Consider the following 23,427-nt stretch of genomic DNA (forward strand, 5'->3'; position numbering starts at 1 on the left):
TGGAGGCCAGGAATCATATTTGCACAGAAGAGGGAATGATGCTTTTCAGCACTGGAGGTGAAACACCCTGCTGTTGCCCGCAAGATGGGGGGTGGGGAATACTCTGTAAGTCTCCCGTGCCCGGCAGGGAGGGAAATCCTTTCTGAATGCCCTCCTCCTGCTCAGGGACTGGCTTCTCCCTTAAGTGCAAAGCCCGGTCACACTGCCAGGCAGATGGGGGAGATCTCCCCCTCCTGTCTGGCGACAAAGCTGGGTATTGGAATGCCTCCCCTCTCACTAATTCAGCAGGAGGGGAGATGTTCTGTTGAGCTTTCTTGCTGGTCCCTCCCTGCCCCCTGAGGCTGGGGAGAAGGCAGCAAAGCTGGGCAGCGGAACAGGGGTGCCACGCTTTGAGGCTCTGCACAGATGGCTGTGCATTGGGCGGGGGGGAGGACTGCACCATATGAAATCCACAAGGCCCAGCAGCAGCCTGGCTGTCCTCCCTTTACCTCAAGTCGCCTTATCCAAACACACCTCCCCTAAACACTCTTTTCAATTACTGCGGCAATCACATTAAGAGTCCTCTAAAAAAAAAATTAAGCCCAGAGGGTGCCAGTATCTCTGCGGGGCTACGGTGATGGCAGAGCTGCTGGGCAGAGGAAACTGCCAAAGAGTCCTGCATGCCCCATGGAGTGAGGTTTGTGCCAATGCAGAATTGCATCGCAATACTCAGGCTGCTGCAGCTGTTTGTGTTACAAAGCTGTTGAAGGCGAACATGCTCAGAGCAGAGGAGGAGGCCCTGGTGGGACGCAAATCATTTTCCCAAGGAGAGAGCGAGAGAGAGAGCGCATATAGATGTTTCACTCCAGGCTGCTGCTTTCATCAGTCTCGCCCCCCCCCCCCTTGCCCAACTACCAGCATTATTTACTACCCAGATCTCAAGCTCTTGGAAAAGTGATGTCTGTCCCAACTCTGGTCACTGGCAGCCATCCAGCTTGCTAAGGATATTCAGGGTTGGCAAATTGCATGAGAAAGTCTGCTGACTTCAGGAAATTTGCTGCTCAAGGATACCCCTTGTCCCCCACATTCATATGACTTCCCATACACCAGCCCTCTCCAACCTGGGGCCCTTTGGAACTACAACTCCCATCAGCCCCAGCTCACATTGGGAGGGCAGCAAATATACTGGATTGCATCAACAGTCCATCTAGCCTACGTCACACCTTACATTTAAAGCACATTTAGCACACTGAAAGCACATGGGCTCACAGCCCAAGTTCATGTGCCAATAGTCTTTGGCCAGAATTGGTGCAAACCACAGACTCATTCTCCTGCACAAGCTCCCATTGCTCCATCATTTCCATGGTTCTTGCAGAGGAAAACTTCCCAATGACTAGTGCATAAAAAGGGTTGGCTTCCTTGATAAGGGGGCAACTAGCAGAAGATCCCCAGGTTCTCTGGCAATAGGTAGAATAGGCTCCAGGTTATTGGAGGTCTTTTCACTGCCACAACTGCCTGCTGCTTGCCCTCTGCAACCCACTGCATCACTTTCCAGTAAGAGGGATCAAAGTGAGTGGGAGGCTGCTGTTATTTTTCTCACTGAATACAAGTTGTACAAGTGACAATAAAGTATTTCAATTTTCCCTGCTTGAAGGAGGTGAGCAGGCAGAGATGTAGTGTCTTTGTATGGTTTAGCCACTAGGTGGCACTGCACTTAATGGTAAATACAGGTTCCACTATCAAAATGCTTATTATACAACAGCAAAAAAACACTTCTCCAAACACAAGAAATTGGTACCCAAACCTTGCTATACACACTGCAGATTCAGATATCCAAACAGTCAGACTTGCATGTAGAGCTGTAAACATTTAAGCAGCCTTAAAGAAGTTTTACTTTTTTGTGTTTTGTTGGTCCAAGGCAGCTGTTTTGCCAGAAACCATACTGGGAGGGACAGGGAGAGATCAGACAACTAAGAGAGCGTTTTGTCCTTCCTTGTTTGCCTTTTGCAAGGTTTCAGCAGATTTTCCTGAGGTATTTTGATGTTTAGGGGTCAAAATTCTATGGTTGGGAATGCATTAGAAATCTCCCCATAGGAATCAGTGGAAATCATTATCTCATTATGTGAACGCTCACCTAATAAATGATTTCCTGAAAACACAATGTGTGCAGATAGTGAAACCTGCAAGTTTGTGAGTGGTGTCAATTATTCCCTGTATTTATTCTCCCTGAGCAGAAGTAAAGTTATTGTCTTAGCTTCCTCATCAGCATGTTCTCTAAGCCAGAGGTGAGGAATCTGTCATCCTTCAATTGCTGCTGGACTGCAGCTCCCATAATCCTTGACTGCTGGTGTTGTTGACTGGTGTTGATGGGAGCTGGGACTCCGTTATCTGGAGTGGCCACCAGTTCCTCAGTGACAGTAAGGAGCCTGGGGGCTCTGGAGACACTTGCTAGGATGACATGTGGGCCTTAGCAGCTGCTCAATCACACTGACCCCTGATATGGGGTATTGGGTTTGAATCACCCCTCATTTAATCAGAGATAAGGCCCAGGTGGCGCTGTGGTCTAAACCACTGAGCCTCTTGGGCTTGCCGATTGGAAGGTCACGGTTCGAATCCCCGCGACAGGGTGAGCTCCTGTTGCTCGGTCCCTGCTCCTGCCCACCTAGCAGTTTGAAAGCACGCTGGTGCAAGTAGATAAATAGGTACCACTCTGGTGGGAAGGTAAACGGTGTTTCCATGCACTGCTCTGGTTCGCCAGAAGCGGCTCAGTCATGCTGGCCACATGACCCGGAAGCTGTACACCGATTCCCTCGGCCAATAAAGCGAGATGAGCGCCGCAACCCCAGAGTCGGCCACGACTGGACCTAGCGGTCAGGGGTCTCTTTACTTTTACCTTTAAGGTCCATTCTGTATACATAGTATGCAGCAGTTCCATAAGATGCTCCAAGTCATTACAGCCACCTTTAGGAGGTGTCCCTTCACACTAGTCCTCCCTAGCCACTTTGATAAGCAACACAGAGAATACCTTTGTCTCTAATGCTACAAAGTGCTTTGCTGGCTCCGACCAAGTTCCATTTGTCTTAGTCTTCTGTTTCCAACAGAGGACAGTTGGGTGCCTCTGTCTGGTACTTCCAAGCACAGCATGACTCACCCATCACAGGCAGTTTCTCCTCAGTAGCTGGGAAACCGAGCTAGACTGCTCTGAACATAGAGGTTTTATTTGGTTGTCCTTACAGCTGTTGTTGGCCACTCAACTTCCATCAATTTGTCAAATCCATTTTTAAGGCTGATAGCCACCCATTGAAGCAAATGCTAATGAAGTAAAGAGCTACCCTCCATACTCCAACTGACAGGCCTTAGAAATAAATCAGAGTAAATCTGAATGATTAGAATGTCTGAACTGGAAGACATGGAAGATACTGAATATGCACACGGACTGCAGTGGGTCACCTATGCCACCCAGAAGCGTCACATCTTTGAGCTCATATTCTGCAGGCTGGTTGTTTCTCAGAGTGCAAATGGAGGATTGACTGGTTGAGACATCACTCTGAGACTTGCTCATTGACATAGCCTGCTGATTGGCTTCCTGTGTCCAATATGAGGCACTCTTTTTAACCACAGAAGCCCTTGACAAGCTGGGCCCCAAAGAACACTTCTTTCTAAACATTCCTCCCTTCCCATCCACTGGTGAGCACCTGTTTTGTATCCTGCCTTTCCAGGAATTTAAGTCAATGAGAGCCCAGAGAAGGGCCTTATTGGTGATGGCACCAGTGTGAAGGAACTCCCTTGCCCACACAGGACCTCTTGGCCACCTAGGGATCCTGGAAGAGTGAGGGAAGAAGGGGCCAAGCCCCCAAAGTTTGCTGGAGGGTGGGGCCAAGCCCCCCAGAAATGATCAGGTAAAGAAGACTGCGGTTGTGAAGGTTTAATTGATTGAAGAAGAGGAAGAAGCGCAGCCACCTTTCCTAGAACTGAGCAACTGACTGCATCATCTTCCTTGCCATGTTTTGGAAACAGAGCTTTTCTGTGGAGGGATGAGCTGAGCTGACTGCTAATATGCAAAGGCTGAGAGTGTGAGTGAGTTGAGGTTGAGAGAGAAGAGGCTGAGCCCTGAACAGTGTGCACCCAGAGCTTCCTTCTACAGTTCTATGACATTCTTTGTCTCTTTTCAGCATGCTTAGAGTTCCTTTTGAATTTTTTAACATAATAATATTGGATTACTTTGAATCCCTCCCATGCATACCTTAGAAACATTTCTGAGAGCCTAATGTCCACACACACCCAGTTCACATTTAAAGGCACTTTGCAAAATAATATGAGAATGGAAACATGGCCATCCTTTGAAATTCATGCTCTCCAAACTTCATGATAAAATTCTCCAACCAACCAATGTTTACAAAAATGCATATTATATTATGGGGAAATGTGCATAAAAATTAATATAGCATTGAAAATGACATACTAAAATGTATTATACTAGGGGAAATTACTTGCAAAAATGTACAAACGAGTCAAAATTGCATGCAAAAATGTGTTTATTTAGGAGAAATTTGCTCTAAGATGCTGATGAATTTTCATTATTTTTTAAAATCATGAGCATTTTTCTTTAAATTAAAAAAAAGTGAATTTCTGTGCAAGAATGTGGAGGACTGAATTAAGACTAGAAAAACTGGAAACTGAGGGAACTGAAATAGACAAATCCATCTTACGTGCCTTTTACATCTGTATTGGGCTGAAGCATACGTTTCATGGGAACTCTAATTGTGAATTGCTTGCTCTGCATTTTTAATGTTTGGTGTTTCACTCTTTTGATTCTGCTGCTCTTTTTTATGCAAGGCCAGGCGTAGGCAAACTCCGGCCCTCCAGATGTTTGGGACTACAATTCCCATCATCCCTGACCACTGGTCCTGTTAGCTAGGGATGATAGGAATTGTAGTCCCAAACATCTGGAGGGCTGGAGTCTGCCTATGCCTATGCAAGGCATTTCAGCCTGATCCTCTGGAACAAAAGCTATGACTGTATGATATTCCTTAGTAGGTTGTCAGCACCATCTTGTTGAAAAACGTCATCACCATCAAAAACAAGGATAATATAAACAACATATACCTTATCTTAGCATAGATCCTTACGTAGCACTAGAGGGTGATATCAGCACACTTGTGAGATCTGCTAGGTGTGCAGTACAAAAAGTATTTAAAGTGGGAACCCTAAACGAGGGAGGGGGCAGGACTACCAAGGACTAAATATGTATTTTTGTATTTTTACTGTATTTTTGGTTTCTATGGAAGCCGCCCAGAGTGGCTGGGGAGGCCCAACCTGATGGGCGGGGTATAAATAATAAATTATTATTATTATTATTATTATTATTATTATTATTATTATTATTATGCTCAGTTGATATGGAATGCTAGTTGAGTGTTGGAGAATGTGAGGGTGGGCGGTCTTAAGATGAAGGGCTGTATACAAATTAAATAAACAACAACTGGGATGGGGATGGAATGGAGTATCCTGGAAAAGGAGCGCTCAACACTGCAAGGTTCTGTTGCAGGTCCCACTTGTAATCACCACCATCACTGCCACTGCAGCAGAAACATGCAGCGCTCCAAAACGTGACCCTTTCTAGACTCAGTAGCTTAGCCGTTTACTTGTCACTCTATCAAACACCCTGCTTTGCATCTGGCAGTTCTTGGGGAAAGCTTTTGAGCTCTCCCTTCCCTTGTGGCACCAATTTTTCTCCCCCTCCCTTTTCTTCTTAGGACGGACCTGTCAATCAGTCAAGAAGATCTAGGGCAAGACTCACTGCGAGGCATAGTTTCAATTCTGCTTGGGGAAAATATATAGATACATATACAGACTCCAAAATCCAAGTGAGTTGGTTTCCCAAGGGAACAAGGAGGTATGGCAGTTTTTCATTTCCCCCCGTCTTAAGTTCAGTGTTCCACATTTGCACATCAGTTTGCCATTTATTTCTTTTCTTTTCTTTCTTTCTTTCTTTCTTTCTTTCTTTCTTTCTTTCTTTCTAAAGTTTCTCATTAAAATTCATCAGAATTTATCCTAATACAGACACTATTGTATACAATTTTTGGCCTGACAAATATATGGTTGCAAAGCATATTCCCCCTAATTTGATGTATTTTTGAATGTTACTTTTACACATTTTATTGCACATTTTACCCCAGTATGCACATTTTTGTGCACATTACTTGGCTGGAGAACTGCACTACAAACTGCAGAGAACTGCGGGTTTTGAAGGAAGGCTGAGTTTTGTTTCAAAAACTGAATTTGATAAAATTGTCTTGAAATAGGAACTGAATCAAATTTCTCCCTCCTCACGGGTACCAAAGTCTTAGTTCAGTCCCAAGTTGTTACTCACCCAATGAATACAAATGGTTTTGAAATCCATAAAACTGCTCTTTGGAAGGATGGGGGAAGCCAACCCTTTTAGCCTTCCCCTTTCACAGCTGCTTAAGATACTATGAAGGGGCAATTAAACTCCACTAAGCGATCTTGTGAACACTTTGCCCCCTATGCATGTGCAGGGACTCTGGACTGAATGAGATTCAAAGCTTCAGCTCTTTTGGCGTGCAAAGCAGCTGGCAGGACGGCTCGAGGGAACACCACTTTGCAACCCAAAAAGAGCCCAGCAGAGCTGCACACCTGCTCCACCCCAGCGCCTGTCAGCTAAAAGGATCACTGTGTTTTCCTTTAGCTCTGCCAGCCTCCTCTCTGGAGAAGTGTAGCTTGACAGCTGATCTGGGCTCCTGCCAAAATATTAGGGGTGAAGGTTTTCCCCTCCATCGCATTTCCTTGTTAACTGTTGCAAGCCGTGCAGAGAGAGCCTGATCTTTTGGGTAGTCTTGGGCTGGTTTTCTTTTAAGGAGAAGCTAGCAGCATTTTGTCTTCCAGTTGCTAGTTGCTAAAATAATAATAATGAAGATGGGCATATTCATATACCCCAGAAACTTTGCTTGTTATTCAGTTCAATATGAAAGGATTGCCAGAGGCAGAGCTGGGGCGGGGTGTGTGTGTGCTAGCTGGGTTTTTTTTTTGTCCCAGGTGAAGGCTCCAGAGGGGAACCACTGAGGCTGCCCACCTGTGTGTGTGTGTGTGTGTGTGTGTGTGTGCGCGCGCGCAAATGTGTATGGTGTGTGTGTGTACGAAACTGGATCTTTGACCCGGGTGAAATAAAACCTAGTTTTGCCCCTGGGATGGCTGAGAAAGAATGAGGGGTGGGCTAGGAAGAATCAAGGCAGGCCATATGGATGGAGGCAAAGGGGAAGCAGGCATAGCTGTTTGCACACAACTGCACAAGAGTTGTTGTTTTAAAGGTGCTCCATCCAGTGGGGATTAGGCTTTCTGGAGAGACGGAATGGGAACAGACAAATCTGTTAGTTTTGATTTCTCTGAGATTCTAATTCTTCCAATCTTATATTCAGCTCCCTGCATTCCCACATCAGTTTGCAGGTTGTTGTTTTTTTAAGTCCTCTTCAAAATACACCAGCATTTTAGTGCAAATTTCCCCTGATATGCAGTTTTGCCTAATATGTACGTTTTGCGACGCAACTTCCTCCAACACAATGCATTTTGTATGTGATATTTCCACTGCATCTATATGCACATTTTACTCTAGTAAATGCATTTTTGTACACATTACTCGGCTGGAGCACTACGCTGCACAGTTTCTATGGCTGCTTCAGTCTGTGACTTGTTTCAGGACATGCAAATTAGGCACATTTGCCGTTGACTGAGCCAAATTTTTCCCCTATCCCTGGGTGGCAGAGAATATATGGGGAATATTGGGCAACGGAGCTGATGGCTCTGGTTTCTGGGAACAATCATGTACTCATGGTATTATAAAGTTGGATGGGACAACAAGGGTCATCTAGTCCAACCACTTGCAATGCAGGAATCTGATGCGGGGCTCAACCATAACCCTGAGATTAAGAGTCTCATGCTCTACCAACTGAGCCACCTCATGCAGGCCCAACCTCTCTGGAGTTCATCCCTCCTTAGTTTTCTTTTTTATTGTTGTAGTTCAGTGATAGGCATCTACCCTACATGCAGAAGGTCCCAGGTTCAACCCCCAGTACAGTGGTACCTCGGGTTAAGAACTTAATTCGTTCCGGAGGTCCGCTCTTAACCTGAGGTACCACTTTAGCTAATGGGGCCCCCTGCTGCCGCCGCACAATTTCTGTTCTCATCCTGAAGCAAAGTTCTTAACCCGAGGTACTATATCTGGGTTAGTGGAGTCTGTAAACTGAAGCGTCTGTAACCTGAAGCATCTGTAATCTGAGGTACCACTGTATATCCAGTTAGGGCTTGGAATATCCCGTTTGAAAACCTGGAGAGCTGATTCCCCTCACCATAGATGATGCTGAGCTGGATTGTCCAATGGCCTCACTTAAGATAAGGCAGCTTGCTATGTTCCCATGTAAGACTCCCAAAATGACTGCAGGGCAAAATAACTGGCAACTGCAGGGATTGCAAAGCCACCAGCAGTTACGGTTTCTGTCTTCCAAGTATGCCAGCTTCTGTGTTTGGCCATTGGATGCCATGCCTTTGTGCCCAGAGCCCTTGTCCTCATTTCACACAGCCTCCGAGATCAGAGGAAATTAAAGCAGCACGAAGCCATGAACCAGACTTGATATCCCTCTGACCCCTGACAGCTCTGAAACAGGTGGACCATGGGACACCTTCTGAGCCAGGTGGCTCCAATCCACGGGAGGGCAAAGAAAGCCTTACTACCTGGACGTTGTCATAGCAACTGTCCTGCCAATCCTTGTCTCTGTGTTGTATTTGATCATCCAGTGATCAGAGCCTGGCAGTTCTTTTGCTCTGAATCCTGCTGTTGGGCGCTTGTGGGCTAAAAAGCTGGGATGTTACAGCACATAAAACTCCAGACTCCCCAGCTGGGGTGCTGAAATAAACATCTGTCTGCCAAGCCCAACAAAAAGAGTCAAAATTGTGCCAGTGGGGAATTTATCTGCCATTCAAGTAATACCCTGTCTGATCCCTCAAGTTTTGGCAGGGGGGTGGAAGAATTTTGGGTAAGGGCATGGAGCCTCTTATTTTATTTCCTCTTAATTATTCATTAAACCATTCTATATCACCTCTTGGTTCTAAGAAGTGCCTGCGGGACAATAAAACCGCACTTCAAATTTACAATAATAATAAATAAGTAAAAATAGCAATTTCAGCCACCATAAAACATGAGTTGGGGGGGGCACAAGAACACAAGCAGATAAAATTCACACATATTAAAAACCTGGCAGAATGGAAATGCCTGACCTGCCTGCCTAAAAGGACATTAGTGATCTCACATGGGAGGGAGTTCCACAATTGTTGGGCCTCCACCAAAAAGACCCTGTCACACATCCCTGTTAATTATATCAGCCTTAGTGGGGGAAAGGGACACGGGTGGTGCTGTGGTCTAAACCACTGAGCCTCTTGGGCTTGCTGATCAGAAGGTTGGCGGTTCGATTCCCCGCAATGGGGTGAGCTCCTGTTGCTCGGTCCCAGCTCCTGCCAACCTAGCAGTTCGAAAGCACGCCAAAAAAGTGCAAGTAGATAAATAGGTACTGCTCTGGCAAGAAGGTAAACGGCAGTTCCGTGTGCTGCTCTGGTTTGCTGGAAGCGGCTTAGTCATGCTGGCCACATGACCCGGAAAAACTGTCTGTGGACAAACGCCCGCTCCCTTGGCCTGTAAAGCAAGATGAGCGCTGCAACCCCAGAGTCATCTGTGACTGGATGTAACTGTCAGGGGTCCTTTACCTTTTTAGTGGGGGAACCTGGAGCAAGGCTCAAGGAATTGTGCACTCAGATGCAGGACTCAGAAGTAGAGCATCTGCTCATTGGTAGAGCATTTATTTTGCATCGAGGCAGTTCCAGGTTCAATCCTTAGCATCTCCTGCCTGCTGATGTTAGCCAGACAACTTTGCTGCATTGTTTTCAATGCTTGCTAATTAAAACCATCTATGTTTGTTTTGGCAAGGTGGGCTTTAATATGTAATTTTACTATGTGTCATTCTTTTAAAATTGCTGATTTATATTTTGATTTTTTAAAAATTATGTCAATTTGTTTTAAATGTTTACCTTCGTTAGTATTTTTAATGCATATTTTAGATTGCTCTTTGTAAAAAAAGAATAGATTGCTCTTTGCAACTCACTTAGAGGCTTTCTTTCGAGCAAGCAAGCAGGATATATATATATATATATATATATATATATATATGTGTGTGTGTGTGTGTGTGTGTGTGAGAGAGAGAGAGAGAGAGTTAATGAATGTATGAGAATCGTGGCAAGAGAAATGTCTGCTAACGTCACATTTCTACCTGTGTTTATTCCCCCACCTGCTCTGCACAGGTGCCACTGAGCCATTTTTCTTTCCTTTACATCTTATTTTTAAAAGCTATTCTTTCTCCACCCTTTTCACTTTTGCAACTTGACATCCAGGTTTGAACCAACCGGGAGAGGAAAGCTTTCTGGAGCCTTGAGCTGGCTTAGCCCTTAAGGCTTAAGGGGATGTGGGAGAAGAAGGGTTAAGAATCACAGGATCAACTAATTAGGTTTAACTGTGTCAAACCAGGATGGCATATTAGCCTAATTACCCTCGCCCTCTGATTGGCTTGTGGGAGGGGCGGTGTTCCTGGATGCCCTGGGTAAAGGAGCTTCTAATTAAAGCATTTTCATCCCATGTTTCAGCAACTGGCTGTGCCACAACTATGCCACCTTTTTGCACTCAGTGCTGTTTGTTCTCCCTCGCAGATGGTCTGAGGAAAGGGGCTTAGGAGGAGGGGTCCATAGCATGAAGGCAAAGCATGCACTTTGCATGCTGAAGGCCCCAGATATAATCCCTCTAGGTCTGTTGTAAAAAGATCAGCTACCAGATGTCTGAGACTCCGGAGAGCCACTGCTGGTCTGAGTAGACCAAGCTTCACCAACTTGGTTCTCTCCCCCCGCCCCCCCAGGATGTTGCTGCAATCCACTAACCACCACCCTGGCTGTTGGGCATGCTGGCTGAGGCTGATGGGAGTTGGAATCCAAACACATCTGAAGAGCACTACTTGGGAAAAGTTGGAGTAGATTATACTGGGGTAACCAGACTTAGTATAAGGCAGATTCCCATGTTTGTTATGTTATGTTTTGAGATTGAGGGGTAGGCTGAATGAAACAAGAAATGGACTTAATAGTCACGAAAAAGCTGTCAAGCAGCTTGAGAAGCACCCCCTCCCTTTCTTTCTAAGTTTTAGAGTATAACATTTAGTAAGTTTGTTTTTCTAAATATGGCAGTTCAAGTTCACCTATAAGAACTCCATGCGCTACCATGTTCCTCCACGATTTTTCTACCTTGCCTTTAAAGACAATGAGGCTGTTTGCCACCACTACACCTTAGAGCAAACTCCATTATTTAGCTATGCACTAAGCAAAGGTAAGGGACGCAGGTGGCGCTGTGGGTTAAACCACAGAGCCTAGGACTTGCCGATCAGAAGGTTGGTGGTTCGAATCCCCGCAACGGGGTGAGTTCCCATTGCTCGGTCCCAGCTCCTGCCAACCTAGCAGTTCGAAAGCACGCCAAAAAAGTGCAAGTAGATAAATAGGTACTGCTCTGGCGGGAAGGTAAACGGCGTTTCCGTGTGCTGCTCTGGTTCGCCAGAAGTGGCTTAGTCATGCTGGCCACATGACCCGGAAGCTGTACGGCGGCTCCCTTGGCCAATAAAGCGAGATGAGCGCCGCAACCCCAAAGTCGGTCACAACTGGACCTAATGGTCAGGGGTCCCTTTACCTTTACTTTCCTTTCCCCCAGCATTAAGCCTCACTGGATAATAACCCTGTAGTATCTAACATTATGCAAGAGGGAAAGAACATCTTCATGTCCACTTTCTGTATGCCTCCAATATGCTCCACCTATTTTGCCTTTCCCTCCTGAGCTAAAAAGCTTCAAATGTTGCAACCTTTCCTTGTCAGGCAGCTTGCTCCATCCCCTTCATCATTTTTGGTTGTTGCCCTTTCCTGTACATTTTCCAGCTCTACAATACCCTTTCAAAATCATGACACCCAGAACGATACACAGCATTCCAATCCAAGCACATAAGAAGAGCCTGGCTGCTAGATCAGGCCAAAAGACCCCTATAGTCCAGCATTCTAGTCTCTCAGTGGTCAACCATATACCCCCAGTGGGAAGACAACAAGCAGAACCTGAGTACAACACCAACACTTTCCTCACTTGCAGTTCCCAGAAACAGGTATTCAGAGCCATACTGGCTGCAAGAGTGGAGGTCAATGTCAATTTGTATATAGGTATTTGTGAAAGGCTACCTATTATGACAGGCTTCACACTCCAGTTGAAATTGTTTGGAACAAGCCGAGAATAAAACTCCTGCCTGCCTGATGCCCACCAGCCCTCTTGACGTTGGCTATGAATGTCAGACCTTACCTTGGATGTTTTCGGGAGGCTCCCTTGGCGGAGGCTTGGGTTTCATGACTGGTCTCGCTGAGCTCCTAACAGCTTGGTGTTTCAGCAGTTGGAAAGAATATTTCATTTTAAGGCAGTACTGTGGCTTATTGTAAAAGACTCCCAAAGACTACTTAGAAGCAGAATTCATGTATAGCTGGGATGGGTAAAGAGAGAGGTAGAGATGGAGTTTGAGAGATAATGACCTAGTCTGCATAAATACCATACATTTAAAGCACATGTGCACCAAGAACCCTGGGAAGCGTAGCTTGTTAAGGCTGCTGGGAATTGTGAGAGGTAAACCAGAGGTCCCAGGATTCTTTGGGGGGAAATTATGTGCTTTAAATAAATGGTGTGTATATGGCCTGAGACTGAGTCACATCCACGCCGTACAACTAAAGCACATGGCTTTTCCCAAAGAACCCTGGGAACCGTAGTTTACCCACACAGAGCTACAATTCCCAGCACCATAACAAACCACAGTTCCTAGGATTTGGGGAGGGGGAGAGTCATGTGCTTTAAATGCATGCTATGGATGTGACCATATGCTGGTAATTTTTTATGCCTTTGCAAAAAAATTCTTTAAAGCCTAAGATGGGCAGGGGGGACCCCTGGCATTTTGCTACCTGAGGTGCAGAAACAAGATGGTGCCCACTCACCTGTTTCTTCCTTGTATAAGAACTGACCATAATGTCAGTTGTACCTTACTGCAAGATTAGCAGCAATGGGACAGAGTCTGCCACTACTGCCTCCAAGGTGAGTATATCAGGTGAGTTGAGGACATATAGAGAAGCAGTGGCGTAGCGTGGGTTGTCAGCACCCGGGGCAAGGCAAGTAATTTGCGCCCCCTAACCCGTGGATTTGCGCCCCCTAACCCGTGGATTTGCCCTAACCCCCAGATGTTGCGCCCGGTGCGGCCGGCCCCCCCTGCACCCCCCACGCTACGCCACTGTAGAGAAGGCAGTGTGGAACACACAGCAGAGGCCTCGAAACACCTCATTATTGACTCCTCCCTGCTCCACAGCATCTGCCGCCTGAGACAGCTGCCTCACTTTGCCTACTGGGAGGGCCAGCCCTGTTCCCTCTCCACTGGATTGGATTCTTGTCCTTCCTTTCTTACAAGACAGTGCTCAATATAGATGATGCAACTGTTTCCTTGTATACTCATGTCTACCTACACCAAAGGACAGTAAGCCTTTCTGCCTTCTGCTTTTTTTTGACATGCAGATGGTCCCAGGTCCAACCCTTAGCAGAGGCCACAGCCTCAAACCCTGGAGAGCTGCTGCTAGGCTGTGTAGACAATACTGAGCTTGGTTGACCAATGGTCTGGCTCACTACAAAGCAGCTTCTTGTGTTCTTATTTGGGAAGGGGCCACGTAGCTCAGTGGCAGAGCATATGTTTTGCACACTGAAGGTCCCAGTTTCAATCCCTGACATATCTCCAGGTAGGGCTGAAAGTGCTTCCTGCTTGAAACCCTGGAGAGGCACTGCCAGTCGGTGTGTAGACAATACTGAGCTAGATGGGTCCAGTGGTCTGACTTGGTGTATGTTCCTGTCCTAGAACAGAAAGCACCATAGCACAAACTTGGAAGGGCAAGGGACGGGTATCATTAGTGATACTTTAATAAATAAATAAACAATCCCAGTGGTGATTTTTAGGTCTCTGTGAACCAATGTCAGTCATGCACATTTCAGGCAAGCAGAAAACATACAACAGACTGGGTGTCACAAAGGGAATTGCCCTATGCTCTAAACAACTTCTAATCTACATACCACACTGGTTTCTCTTTGCACAAGCAACTATATACAAGCTTCCAGGGGAACTGCCTGGTTTCCATGGTCTTCTCATATCACCACAGTAGTGAGCTGAGAACAGTCACTTCTGCTATTAATCACCACTCTCTTAAGATGCATCTGTCAAAACCCTGAGGCTCAATCCCATCTCACTAGCTGGGTGTGCAGGGCACAGAGTTGAAACCACACAAAAGAATCAAGCCCTACACTTCGGTGTGTGTGTGTCTGTGGAAAGCAAGAGTTAACACATGGAAAGCAAGCAGGTGTGGCCAAATATGTCAACTTCAGTTTCTCACTTTTCCTATCTGAATTTCAGTTCTTTACATTTCTATCTCAATTTGTGAATTCCCCAACTCCTAATGAAAATGCATCAGCATTTTAGTGCAAATTTCTCCTAATATCCAATGCAATTTCACCCAATATGCACTTTTTTAGTAATGCAATTTCTCCTAAAGCAATGCATTTCCATATATTGTTTTCACAAATATATGCATTTATATGCATACCTCTGGTATATGCATTTTTGTTACATTACTTGGCTGGAAAGCCATCTTGCAAAATTTGGAGAAGTGAGAATTCTGAAGGATGGCTGCCTTTCGGTTTGTGTGTAGTTTCAGAAAGTGTTAATTGTGAGTTCGGGTTCTAGCCAACTCCAAGCAGACCCACTGAAATGAATGGACAGAAGTTAAGCATGTCCATTATTTTCAATATGTATACTCCGAGTAGGATTAGCACTGGCAACAACCCTTCACCTTTAAATGCAAACTGAATCAAAATTCTCCTCCATTTCTACTATATGCTGAAGCAGCTCCTAAGCATCACCCCAAGACAGTGGGGCGCTAGCTATGACAGCTTGTCTCAGCAGAGTATTTCCTACCTTCAGTTCCTGCATCAGTCTTGGCCGGGGAGGAGCTGGCTTGCAAGGGGGCCACGCCAGAAGAGCTGGTTGTTTCTTGCAAAAGCAATATAGGAGATCTGTATTATGCTAGGGATTTAAAGCATTGCTACTTGGGTCTTATGGGTGACTCAAGAAATATTACACCAGGTGCTTTAGGTGATGAAAAGCCACGCTGACTTCACTATAGCAAAGTCTTTCCCTTTGTAGTGAGGCCATCTGGACCTGCACAAACTCTGCTCATACCCTAAAGCTGCCTGTAGATGGAAGTAGATGAGACCACAAGGTTCTGAATTCCACTAGACACCCAGAAATGGGAATCCAGAATCTGATTCCAGAGAGGCCCAGCTCAGCCACAGAAACTGAGCAGAATCCAGCAAAGGCTTTGTTGACCCATGGAGGCTTTGTTGGCTCAGCTTTTACAGAACAGGGGAAATGTGCGCTCCCAGAAGCCACCTGAGCTGATGTGGTGGACAGTGCACCCTACAATGATGATTAAGTCACTGGAACCATGGTGGAACCCACTGGATTCCAGTTTTTTCCAGAAACGTAGTGGCACCCTCCCCAAAGAACTACATTTTTCATATGCCACAGCAGCGGCCATGTATATCAAGGAGGGGCAGTGGCTCAGCCACAATTCCCTGCCAAATGTACCCATGCCATATCCCATGATGCTCAAGGATGCATCTCTTCTTGCACACTCCAGCAACACCAACACCAGGAAAGAGCTGGGTTGCTGGGCAAAATATGAAGTGCTACCCCTGCTCACAGAATGTAATCAAATGCTATTAATGCTCAATCCACAAGGAGCATGTGGGAAGTCACAAAGAGAGACCTTTGGATCCTGTCACCTCTGACTAGGGATGGAAGGATCTGGTCATCTCTGACTATGGATGGAATAATCCGTTTCTTATTTTTTCCAATCTTAAATTTGGCTCTCCAATGTTTCTGCAGCAATTTGCAATTTTTCTTTTTAAAACCCCTAATGGATTTTTTTCCAGCATTTTAGTGTGAATTTCCCTTAGAACAGATTTTTATATGTAGTTTTGACTAATACAGACATTTCTGCAAGCAATTTCTCACAATATGATGCATTTTTATATGTTTATCTCATTAATATATATATATATATTTAGGAACACTTTGCCATAACATATGCATTTGTGTAAACATTATTTGGTTGTAGAACTGTCTGGCATTTTTTTTTTTATAATTATGAATTTTGAAGGATGCCTGTGTTTTGGTTATTATATTGTTTCAGAAATTGAAAATTTGATAAATTTGGCTTTAAATGAGAACCTAATCAAATTTCTCCCCTATCGCTACCGCTGACAAAAGAATTTACTCAGCAGCCAGTACTTTCCCCACATCAATTTTATGGGCTATCAGTCTCTGCTCAAAAATATAAAAAGGAGTGGCAGAAAAGGGATTAATTTGAAAAACAAAACAAAAACCAAAACCAAAACTCAATTTAAGTAACCTAAGAAGGAATGTGGAAGGAGACGGGGTCAAGAAGTGTGTTCAGCTGAAAAATCTGAAACGACAGAAACGTAATTTTCTTGCCAGTATGGCTGGATCATAAACAATTTAGAGGGATATACTTTTTCATTTTTTTTTATAAAAAAAACTTTTTTTCATTTTTTTAAAGCCACACTTTAAAGGTGGATAACAGATCGTGTCCTGTTGAAATGGGAGACAGAAGCCAATTGATATTAATAAGGGCGTTAAATCAGAGTACCATGACAGCCCCCGTCAAATTGGCAAGGGCTTAATTAGAGTCACAATAAAAAGTCACCCCGGAGGCATTTTGCTTTTTAGTCATTCACACACACCTCCACTGGCTCAGCTTTTACAGAACAGGGGGAATTATTAATTCACTTTATCCTGAGATGTTTAGCCTTGTGTCTCGGTGACATTCATGGATGGTTTTACATTGCAATCAGGCAAGCATGAGCGAATGGCAGAGATGGAGATGGGAGCAGCTGGGGCCAGGGTCGGTACCAGTGCCTGGCTCCCCCAGGCAGGTGCTAGTGCCTAAGCAACCTAGCAGGGCTATCAGCAATGAAGGCTGGTCCACGAGGGTGAGTGGGGCACTGTCTCAGAAACCTCAGCTGGCCCTCATGTGCCTTCTTACCACCACAACTCCTCTGCTTCAGTAGTGGCTGATGCCCACTGAGACTAGTTAGAGTGGAAGGCAGGCAAAGCCAACTAGTATTGTCTCCATCCTCCTCCCTGCTGAGTTCTGCAAGGGCAAAACTGTGAGTAAGGAGGAGGAAATTGGCAGACAGTTCTGCTACCCCCTGGACTGGTTATAAATAAGAAAATGGGCAGGTGTAGGGTGGCTGAGGTTGGAGTAGTGCCCCATATTCTGTAAGGGATCAACCTTTATATGACTCTATGAGTCCTTGGCCCCCATACCCACCTCTGCCAATAGATAGCTGTTTTTCCTTGAAAGGCAAAATGCAGGGATAGGGGAAGATAAAGGTTTAAGCACCTCCTCCTCACCACCATTGGTCTAATGAAATAGCTTCCGAAGCTGCATTTCCTTTTTTTAAACAACAACATAACCCAGAAAATGGCTGGGGATGGGAAGGTCTCTCTGTTTCCCATACTATGCAGTCTGGGGCTGCCTTGGTTGGTTTATTGTTGCTTTTGGGTGTACTGCAGAAAAGCAAGCACTAGCTAAGGAACTAGGAGCATCAAGCTATCTGTAAAATATACCTGTTTTTATCTCTGCCTCTTGCACAGACACAGAAGGAGGGAGATCAGCTGGTTGCTTAACAGTGGCTGCTCAGAGGGTACAAAAGAATCATACACATACACACACACACACATTAAAAGAGAAAGTACAGAGAAAGATTCTCAGCAGTGTTTGAAACTCTTCCCTAGGAAAATACTAGCATGAAAAATTCTGGAGAAACTTAAAGCACAGTATAACCATCTGTATAACGTCTCATAGATAATTCCTAAGTTAGCAGGGCTATAAAATTAACCACTTCAACTTGTAGATTAATCAGCTCAGGTTTCAGTTGACTAACTGGCGAGGGCAAATTTTAATCAATGATGTTCACATGTCAACAGTACAACTCAGAGTTACTGCTATAGAACCCCTGGGCATTTCAAAGGATCGTGGGATATTATTTTATATTTTATATTTATATCTTGAGTTTTCTCCAAGAAGATCTAGGAGGTGTCACTGTGAAGTGGGTAAGGCTGAGAGGGAATGACTGGCCACCTAATGAACTTCACGGTCGAAATGGGTACTTGAACCAGAGGCACTGTTTCAGACTGATGGCTAGATACATTAAATTGTGGTGGCTAACCTGTGGCCCTGCGCCTCATCAGAGCATCTGTTATTTCGCTCACCTTATCAGAACATCTGCCCTTTTGCCACATCACCAGAGCACCCACCCTTTCACCCATCTCATCATAGCACCCATTCTTTAAGGTGTTACTGCAGCTGCATCCCTAAAGGAAAAGAAGCTGCACATTATTAATGTGCGCTGTCTTGCCAGTGCCCTTCTCTGTATTAATTAGGTCTGAAAACAAACAAGCACTTTTGCTGACAAATGGAAAGAATTGAGCAGAAGCACAATGTAACCCCCCTCCACGTACCCCAATCCACACCTACAAGGCTAGTGAAGAGGCAAGCTAGTGAGGCTAGAGTCATCCTTCTATGGCATTATTTGTTGCTACTTAACATAGTGAAGCAGCATACAAAGCTGTTGCAGAAGGGAGGGGGCGACTGAACAGCAGAACCAGCTCTAGTAGATCTACATGAGCAAGTAAGGGGATGAGGAGCTTGTGCCTAGCAAACTACAGCTTGGCACCCACCTGGCTGCTGAGTTGTAACAAGTGTGGTGGTAGTAGTAGGAGCAGCAGTGGTAGTGGTAGTAGTAGTAGGAGCAGCAGTGGTAGTAGTGGTAGTGGTAGTAGTAGGAGCAGCAGCAGTGGTGGTAGTAGTGGTAGTAGTAGTGGTGGTGGTAGTAGTAGTAGTAGTGGTGGTGGTGGTGGAAGTGGTTTTGGGAGTTGTAGTGGTAGTAGCTTTTGTGGTAGTAACTCGCTTTGATCGTTCATTTGCTAACAAAACAAAAATAAGGATTGGGATGGGGAGAGGAGAAAGAAACCATAGGATAGTTTTCTCAGGACTTTTTCTCAAGTTATATTTAAAGTACTAAGCCTTTCCAGCAGTATCTTGGGCCATATCAACAATATACACTTACGGTACAATCCAATGCATGCCTACTCAGAAGTAAGTATTATTGAGCTCATTTGTGAGCATGGAATTGATTGCTATCCCCTTATTTGAACCCAATGGATTGTGTCCAATGCAACTGGCATTCAGAGGCATACTGACTCTGCCAGCAGAGGTAGTAGCCATCAATAGCTTAATTCTCCATAAAATTGCCTAATTCTCTTTTAAAGCCATCCAAGTTGGTGACTATTACCATATCTTGTGAGTGTGAATTTCATAGTTTAACTATATGTTGTGTGGAAAAAGTAGGTCCATATACTCAGCTGAAATGTCCCGATATATCTTCCTCTTAATACAAAAGACACACACACACACACACACCACGGCACACCTTAGTCTAATGAAAGTGAAAGAGACCAGATTCTGTAGCTGAAAAATCTTAACACAATTTTCTCCTAGTGGCAGCAAAAACTTAATGTCCTGCCTGTGATACTTGAGGGGAAAAGTTCACGGCATCCACTGGTGATTTTGGTAACACGCACACACTTTTATTTCCTTCCCTTCTGCTGTTCTAACAAACCTCATGGGGAGGGAAAAACATGCCAGAGCAGCAGAGACAATGAGGTTACTGAAGTCAAAGGAGGTTCTTTTGACAGGATGGGAAATGAGGCACAATTAGAGGAGCAGACATATTGCCCGGAAGGTGCTAATGGACAGTGAAAGCAGCCGCTCTTTCTCCCCATCAAGGAACGTGCACAGGGACCATGCACCAAACACGTCAAATCCCAGAGTTTCAAGTTTCATTTTCTACTTACTGCCAAAGTTTGGAGCTGCACCTGGAAGAAAAGAAGAAGGGCAAGGGGAAAAAGAGGGTCAGCAAATACAAAGAAGGGCATGGTGCTAATTAACAGGAAGCTTGCTCATAAGCACACGGATGTCAAAGCAGCTGGCACAGGGCAAAACACAGAAGTGGGGTTTGCACCCAGGTAACCTGCAGTGACCTGTGGGGATCAGCCAACTGATAACCTAACTTATTAGCGCTCTTTTACTTTGCCCTGTGTCCGGGTAGGGTCATATATACTTGTCAGTTTTGGCATAACAGCTTATTACTAATAAGTCACATTTCAAGTGCATGAAGTTTAGTACAATGGTACCTTGTGTTACGGACGGGATCCGTTCTGGAGGCCCGTCCGTAACATGAAATGCCCACAACTTGAAGTGTTAAATCTGCGCAGGCGTGCGGCACGATCTGGAGCTTCTGTGCATAGCATGATTTGGCGCTTCTGCGCATGCGTGAGTGGCGAAACCCGGAAACCCGTTCCGTTACTTCCGGGATGCCGCAGGATGTAATGTGAAAAGACACAACAAGAAGTGGACGCGACACAAGGTCTGAATGTACAATTCTTATAGTGCTCAGCTAGAATGTGGGGTGTGCGTGGATGGGTAGAGATGGGACAGGCAGTTTTGCAGAATGTTTCATTAGAATTGCAGTGCTCATGTAAATAATATAAAAATTATTTCCTTTATACCAGTAAGTTATTTTGCTCTTCATGACAGCACCTAGCTAAATGGAGTTACCTAGATATAATTGTGAAGTCATCAAAGCCAGTATGTGATCTTTGGTTGGTTGGTTGGTTGGGACAGGGGGGCGGGGTCATGTGAAGGAAGCAATTGAGGGGGGGATAGTAAAACAGCAGCAGAAGTGAAAAACCATGGGGATATGGTACCTGTAAATAGCTGAGAAGTGTTACAAAACATATTGGATTAAAGACCTGGGGGAGGGCTTGACACCTGCAAAATCACAGTTACTGAGGAGACATTCAGACACAGAGAGCATTCATCTCAGTACTCACTCTTACCACCTTTGTCTTCACAACAGGCTGTTGTTCCCATGTTACAGATGGTGACTGAGGCTAAGAAACTACCTTGTGAGTGGCTGAGATGTCACCCAGTGACATCAAGACCAAGAACTTGAACCAAAGTTTTGTTTTGTGGGTTGAGCTGCACGGTTTGACTGTAATGACTCTCTTGACCATGGGTAGCCAAACTAAGGCCTGGGGGCCGGATCTGGCCCAATCACCTTCTCAATCCAGCCCATGGATGGTCCAGGAATCAGCGTGTTTTTACATGAGTAGAATGTGTCCTTTTATTTAAAATGCATGTCTGGGTTATGTGTGGGGCCTTCCTGGTATTTTTACATGAGTAGAGTGTGTGTTTTTATTTAAAATGCATCTCTGGGTTATTTGTAGGGCATAGGAATTTGTTCATTCCCCCACCCAAAAAAAATAGTCCGGCCCTCCACAAGTTCTGAGGGACAGTGGACTGGCACCCTGCTGAAAATGTTTGCTGACCCCTGCAGTCTTGGCCCTCAAACAAACAGCAGTCTCAGTTTTAGGCACCTCCTGAAAACGTATTTTGGCCCAGGCTTTTGCAAACTCCTAAGCTTGGATTTTTGCTCTACATGGCAGGCTTAATATAGACAGGTCTGCCACAATTATATGTGCGAAGCAACTATTAGAGGACCAGGAGTCCCATCTTAATTTCCTTTGGTTTATCTAACACAGGGAAACTGGGCTATGGCCATTCACAGGTGAAGAGAAAGGTAGGAAAGTCCTCCCTGTCCCCCATGAAACATAACCTGCAGATTCCCAATTTTCATTTAAAACAACAACAACAACAGCAGCAGCAACAACAACGAGCTTCTTGCATTTGTTGAACCTGAGTTATGAGGCAAAATGCATGGGCACCATTCTTCTCAAATTGTGTGTGAGACTAGCCTGTTCCACCTGTTTCAGTGTTTTGGCTTTGCACACGCCCCAGAAAAATCCCTGTAGACACCCGTGCCCTGAGCTTGCAGACTCTGGCTCTACGCAGGACACCTGGGCTCTGTGTTATGAGTGTGAGAAGCAAGCATAATGGAATAATGGGGAGCCAGCAGCTCCTGGTGCCTGTCAGCACCAAAAAAACTCTCTGTCGCTCCTTTGAAAGATCGTAGGCACTCAGCAGCAGCTGACAAGTTTGTTCCCTTTCAAAGGGCCCACGTCTTCAAGTTCCTGGCAAAAACAAAGCGTTCCTGTCATGGCCTTTTGAGACTGGATTTCTGCTTTGATCACCCTAAAGCCGATACATTTTCACTCAAAGGTGGGAAGGAAGGACGTAACAAAATGTGGCATCTTTGGGAAATGCTTTAGGATGCTTAAAAAGCCAGTGGTGTGGCAGTTGCTCTTCCACCATGACAAAGGCAGGAGGAGAGGTGTGCAGAACTCCGAGCAGAGGGGAGTCCTATTTACCATCCTTTGGACCCCCTGGAAAATTCACCAAACCAAATCTGCTGTCACCTGGAACTGGATTTGTGCAGTACTACTGATTTGAGTGCTGAATGGGACCCAGTGGTGGTCAACCTGAGGACGCTCCATCAGACCTGGGTACCTGCTCATAAACCTTAGTGGGAGAGGCTAGGGTCACATTCACACCATGCGTTTTAATCCCTATGATACTGCTTCAAGCAGTCATAGTTTCCCCCAAAGAATCCTGGGAGCTGTAGTTTGTTATGGGTGCTGAGTTGTTAGGAGACTCTTTCCCTGGGAAGAGGGATTGATTGTTAAACTACTGTAGAAACTGTAGCCCTATGGAGGAAGAGAAGAGTCTCCTAAGAACATTCAGCACCCTTAACAAACTACAGCTCCCAGAATTATTTGGAGGAAGCTGGGAGTATTTAAGATAGGGCTTTAAATGTTTGGGGTGAACGTGGTGCAGGGTGATGATAGCAGGTTCTAGGAACCCTCCTTGTGGTGGGATTCTGAGGGGTGATATCTGTGAGTTTGTTGGGGCCCTGGGTCTTGGAGGTGTTGCGTAGGGAAGTGTGTCAGAAGGAGAACTATCTATCTATCTAATCTATCCACATGCACACACACACACACAAATATAAGATCATACAAACGTAGGAAAAGCCTGCTGGAACAAGGCAGTGGTCCATCTAGTCCAACATCCTGAGATGCCCATGGGAAGCCCACAAGCAGGATTTGAGCACCAGAGCACTCCCTCCACCTGTGGTTTCCAGAGCTAGTAATTATCAATAGTCACTGCCTAGCAATTTGCATTTGTTATTTTATT

At 45.2% G+C, this 23,427-nt stretch overlaps 1 protein-coding gene across 11 annotated transcripts in view; it reads right to left on the minus strand.

Moving 5' to 3' along the window:
* Positions 1–23,427, minus strand: part of NTNG2 (netrin G2) — a 125,196-nt gene that overhangs the window by 19,784 nt on the left and 81,985 nt on the right. For 4 of the 11 annotated variants that reach the window (XM_083596876.1, XM_083596877.1, XM_083596878.1 and 1 more), the window contains exons 5-7: positions 20,130–20,150; positions 17,841–17,906; positions 15,102–15,176 (exon numbers count right to left, since the gene is read on the minus strand). In XM_083596876.1, coding sequence (XP_083453002.1) covers positions 15,102–15,176; positions 17,841–17,906; positions 20,130–20,150 — 162 coding nt within the window. Of the gene's footprint in view, positions 1–12,412; positions 12,485–15,101; positions 15,177–17,840; positions 17,907–18,953; positions 19,200–20,129; positions 20,151–23,427 lie in introns of all 11 variants that reach the window. The other 7 variants (XM_083596871.1, XM_083596874.1, XM_083596879.1 and 4 more) reach the window with 5 other exon arrangements.

The sequence above is a fragment of the Podarcis filfolensis genome (genome assembly GCF_964270895.1).
Source record: "Podarcis filfolensis genome assembly, chromosome: Z".
In the NCBI taxonomy this organism is placed as follows: domain Eukaryota; kingdom Metazoa; phylum Chordata; class Lepidosauria; order Squamata; family Lacertidae; genus Podarcis; species Podarcis filfolensis.